The 4,549-nt window shown below is 59.3% G+C and overlaps 1 protein-coding gene across 9 annotated transcripts in view; it reads left to right on the forward strand.

The window, feature by feature from the left end:
• Nucleotides 1–4,549, forward strand: part of FLNA (filamin A) — a 29,031-nt gene that overhangs the window by 2,148 nt on the left and 22,334 nt on the right. For 4 of the 9 annotated variants that reach the window (XM_006029319.3, XM_006029320.3, XM_006029321.3 and 1 more), the window contains exons 2-8: nucleotides 916–1,164; nucleotides 1,556–1,653; nucleotides 2,238–2,385; nucleotides 2,553–2,671; nucleotides 2,822–2,899; nucleotides 3,009–3,171; nucleotides 3,462–3,656. In XM_006029319.3, the coding sequence (XP_006029381.2) occupies nucleotides 916–1,164; nucleotides 1,556–1,653; nucleotides 2,238–2,385; nucleotides 2,553–2,671; nucleotides 2,822–2,899; nucleotides 3,009–3,171; nucleotides 3,462–3,656 (1,050 nt within the window). Of the gene's footprint in view, nucleotides 1–20; nucleotides 672–915; nucleotides 1,165–1,555; nucleotides 1,654–2,237; nucleotides 2,386–2,552; nucleotides 2,672–2,821; nucleotides 2,900–3,008; nucleotides 3,172–3,461; nucleotides 3,657–4,549 lie in introns of those variants that run through there. The other 5 variants (XM_025210759.1, XM_025210756.1, XM_025210757.1 and 2 more) reach the window with 5 other exon arrangements.

Consider the following 4,549-nt stretch of genomic DNA (forward strand, 5'->3'; position numbering starts at 1 on the left):
CCCCCCCGGACTCTGGAAGGGGCAGGGGGGTCTTGCTTGTGTGGGGGATGCTATGAACCTCCCCAGCCTGCTCTATGGGGGGCGGGGTGTCCTGGTCCATGGTGGGATATTAGGGGCCCTTGCTGCAGGGATGCTGGGTATCAGGATGCTGTGCATTGTATGAGAATGCGAGGTGAGGTCCCTGCCCTGGTGCAATGTCGGGTAGTGCTGTCTTGGTACTGCAGGGCATTGTGGAAGTAAGCTGGGGGGACTGGCCCATTGCATTGTGGGATATTGGGGGACCAGATTGCAGGGCATCATCATCTGACCCCAGCCCTCTTTCGTGTCCAAGTGCAGGGGGGCTGGACTTGATGATCTTCTAAGGTCCCTTCCAGCTGCTAACATCTATGCATCTATGTGATAGTAAGGCACAGGTCTGTAGCGCATTGTGGAAGAGGCCAAACAGGTCCTGGCAGTTGTGGGATATTGGGGGACTGGGGTGCAGTGCATTGTGGGATAGCAGAGTCCAGAGGCTGCAGGGTATTCTGTGAAGATGCTGAGAAAGGTCCCTGCAGCAGTTCATCATGGGAGCTGCCCAATGGCTCCCTGCTCCAGTGTCTTGTAGGCTGTTGGAGATTCTGGGATTCAGTTCATCATGGGAGCTGCACAGCGCGTCTTTGCCCCAGCATACTGTGAGACCTCGGGAGAATTGGAATGCAGTGCTTCATAGGATAGCGTGGTCCAGGGGCTGCAGAGTGTTCTGGGAGGATGCTGAGTTGCATCCCTGCCCAAGTGCATTGTGGGATACTGGCAGACCAGGATGCAGTGTCTTCTGGGATAGCGCAGTCCAGAGGCTGTTGGGTGTCCTGGAAGGATGCTGAGGGGGTTTCTGCCCTTGTGCATGGTGGGATAGCTGCCTGCCCTTCCCCCCTGCAGACAGCAAAGCCATTGTGGATGGGAACCTGAAGCTGATCCTGGGGCTCATTTGGACATTGATCCTGCACTACTCCATCTCCATGCCCATGTGGGATGAGGATGAGGATGAGGAGGCCAAGAAGCAGACGCCCAAGCAGCGGCTTCTGGGCTGGATCCAGAACAAGCTGCCACAGCTCCCAGTCACCAATTTCAGCCGTGACTGGCAGAGTGGCCGTGCCCTTGGTGCCCTGGTTGACAGCTGTGCCCCTGGTAAGGTCATGGCACTGTGGGAGGGGGCCAGGGTTCAATGCATTGTGGGAGTGGGCTAGATTTCAGGGCACTGGGGAAAGGGGAATCAAGGGTCCCCAAGGAGAGGGTGAAGTTGATCTGGGTTGCAGTGCACTGTGGGATGGGACCAGGGTGCAATGCACAGTGCATGTTGTGCAGCTTAAGGAGAATGCTGGTGCAATGCATTGTGGGAAGGGACTGGGTTCCAATGTATTATGGGAGAGGGTTGGGATGTAGAGTGTTGAGAGAAGGGTTCAATGCATTGTGGGAAGCAGGGGAGACAGGGGTCGCCAAGGAGGGGATGAGATTGTTCTAGGTTGTGGGAAGGGCCTGAGGGGGCAGCCCTGGCTTTAACCATGCCCCCCACCCCCAGGCCTGTGCCCTGACTGGGATTCATGGGACCCCACCAAACCCGTGGATAATGCACGCGAGGCCATGCAGCAGGCTGACGACTGGCTTGGAATCCCCCAGGTGCTCCCCTTGTCTCTCCTTCTGCCCCCAAGGGGGGGGGAACAGGATGAGGAGCTGGGGGAGGGCAGGGTAGAGTCCTAGTGCTTTGTGGGAGCAGGTTGGTGGGTCCCTGCCCTGGTGCATTGTGGGATGGGATGGCATGGCCACAGGGGCCACAGGGCATGGTGGAATCAGGATAAAGGTCCTGACAGGGTGGGGGTAAATCCCAGTGTGTTGGGGGAGCAGGCTGCCAGATCCCTGCCCTGGTGCATTGTGGGATAGCAGAGATCCTGAGCATTGTGGGAGGATGCTATGTGGAAAGGGGTTTGGGTGAGAGGGTGTGTTCCAATACATGGTGGAATAGCTTGATCCCAGGGTCTGCAGGGCATTGTGGCAAGGCTGCCAAGTGGATGTCATTGGTCCAGTGCCTTGTGGGATAGCAGGGATCCAGGAGCTGCAAAGCATTCTGGGAAAGTACGAAGTGGGGCCCCTGCTCCACAGCATTGTGGGATAGCACAGTCCTCCAGGGAAGGAGGGGCTTGCAGGGCATTATGGAATGAAACAGGGCTCTGATTTACTAGCCCTCCCCACCCCCACTCTGGCAGGTGATCACCCCTGAGGAGATTGTGGATCCCAACGTGGACGAGCACTCAGTTATGACCTACCTGTCACAGTTCCCCAAGGCCAAACTCAAGCCAGGCGCCCCCCTGCGTCCCAAGCTCAACCCCAAGAAAGCTCGAGCCTATGGCCCGGGTGAGTTCCTCCACCCCGACCCAGAGAACCCAGTCCAGGCTCCCAACCCCCTTACTCTCACCCCCCAGCTGCCACTCCCTTCCCAGAGAACCCAGACATCCCAGTCCCTCACCCTCCTCCCTCTCCCTTCTCTGAACCCCTCCCTCTCCTCCCCCCACCTCTCCTAGGCATTGAGCCGACGGGGAACATGGTGAAGAAAAAGGCTGAGTTCACAGTGGAGACAATCAGTGCAGGACAGGGAGATGTCCTAGTCTATGTGGATGACCCAGCTGGGCATCGTGAGGAGGTAGGGAGCTGCAGTTTTGGAATGAAGGACATCATAAGGCTATGGGAGGGGGGAGGGGGGGGGGCTGCAGGTCAGGAGTGAGGGGTACTGTGGGTCTATGGGTTTGACCCCTTATCTCTCTTTTTGTTTGTCTGCCCCCCACCCCTTCAGGCTAAAGTCATTGCCAACAACGACAAAAATAGAACCTTCTCAGTCTGGTACATCCCAAAGGTTACAGGCATCCACAAGGTAATGAGGGAGCTGCAGTTTGGGAGAGAGGGGCACTCACAAGGCTGGTGGAGGGGCCTCCAGGGCTCCCTCCTCACCCCTCTGTCCTTTCTCCCTTTCACCCCCCCAGGTGACAGTGCTGTTTGCAGGGCAGCACATCGCCAAGAGCCCCTTTGAGGTGGGGGTGGGGAAAGCACCAGGGGACCCCTCCAGAGTAACGGCCCAGGGCCCCGGGCTGGAGCCCCAGGGCAACACAGTCCAGCGACCCACCTGGTTCGACATCTGCACTGCTGGTGAGAAACCCCCCTGCCCAGGGGCTGTGGGTTTTGAGTGAGTGGCACCATGGGGCAGACTGCAGGTCAAGAGTGAGTGGCACCATGGGATGGTGGCAGAGCTGCGGGTTGGGAGTGAGAGGCACCACTTGGTGGGGGACAGTGCAAGTCAGGAGTGAGGGGCACTGTGAGGTTAAGGAGGGTGTAAGTGAGGGGCATTGTAGGGTGATGGGGGCTGCGGGTTGGGAGGGGCAGGGATGGATATGTGATGTAGAGGGTTCTGGGGCTCTATGACTTCTGACCTCCGGCAGGGGCGGGCGCTGGGGAGGTTGAGGTGCAGTTGCTGGACCCTGCTGGGCGCCGGGTGGAGGTGCAGTTGGAACCTCGTGGTGATGCCACCCAGCACTACAGCTACCGGCCCGTGGCTGAGGGGCCTCACAGTGTCCACGTGTCCTTTGCTGGTGCCCCCCTGCCCCGGAGCCCCTTCCCTGTGAACGTTGGCCCAGGTAGGAACCCTCTGGGCTGCTGGTTTGGAGTGAGGGGCACCACTAAGCGGGGTTGAGAGTGAGAGGCACCAATATATGGTGGGGGGGTGTGGAGTGGGAGTGAGGGGCACCATCAAGGTGCCTGCAGGTTGGGAGTGAGGGGCACTGCAGGGTGATTGGAGGGCTGCAGATCAGGAGTAAGGTGCACCAGGAGGAGGAGGGGGGCTGCAGGTTGGGAGTGAAGGGCACCACAGCATCAAGAGGGGTTGTGTTGGGGGAGAGGGGCTGTGCCCTGTGTTGGGGGGGGGCTCATCCCGGGGGGGGCCCTGGCTCACCCTTCCCTGCCCCAGGGGTCCCAGCTGCCCCCCCATAATCTCTTTATATTTCTTTCTCTCTTTCTCTCTCTGCTTCCACCTGTCTTGTCTTGTTCTGTCTGTCTTTCCTCAGGCCTGGACTCTCTGCAGGGCATTCCCCACCGGTACTGCTCTGCCCTGGGCAGGCGGGTGGGGTGGGGCTGGGAATGGGTCCTGGATACCTGGGTTCCCTGCACCATGCCAGTCCCTGCTGGGCCCTCGGGGGTGCAGAGCTGCGGGTCTTCCTGGATGCCTGGGTTCTCCTGTTTTGTTTCTCTCTTCCTGCTGGGCTCTGGCTTGCAGGGGGGCTTGGCCTTACTCAGACACCTGGGCCTTCCTTTGTTGCCTGCATGTCTCTGTCCGTGCTGTAGGCCCTGGATGCCTGGGTTCCCTCTCTAGCTGTCCTTTTTTCTCCACCCCCACCCTGTAGCAAGGAACCCAGATGCCCGAGTCTTTTCACTCAGGGCTGAGCAGGCCTGGATGCCTGGGTCCTATTCTTGGGGCCAGGCAGTCCCGGACACCTGTGTCTGCTTCCTTGCCATGGCTGCTCCTGCCATGGAA

The sequence above is a fragment of the Alligator sinensis genome, unplaced genomic scaffold, assembly GCF_000455745.1.
Source record: "Alligator sinensis unplaced genomic scaffold, ASM45574v1 scaffold1023_1, whole genome shotgun sequence".
In the NCBI taxonomy this organism is placed as follows: domain Eukaryota; kingdom Metazoa; phylum Chordata; order Crocodylia; family Alligatoridae; genus Alligator; species Alligator sinensis.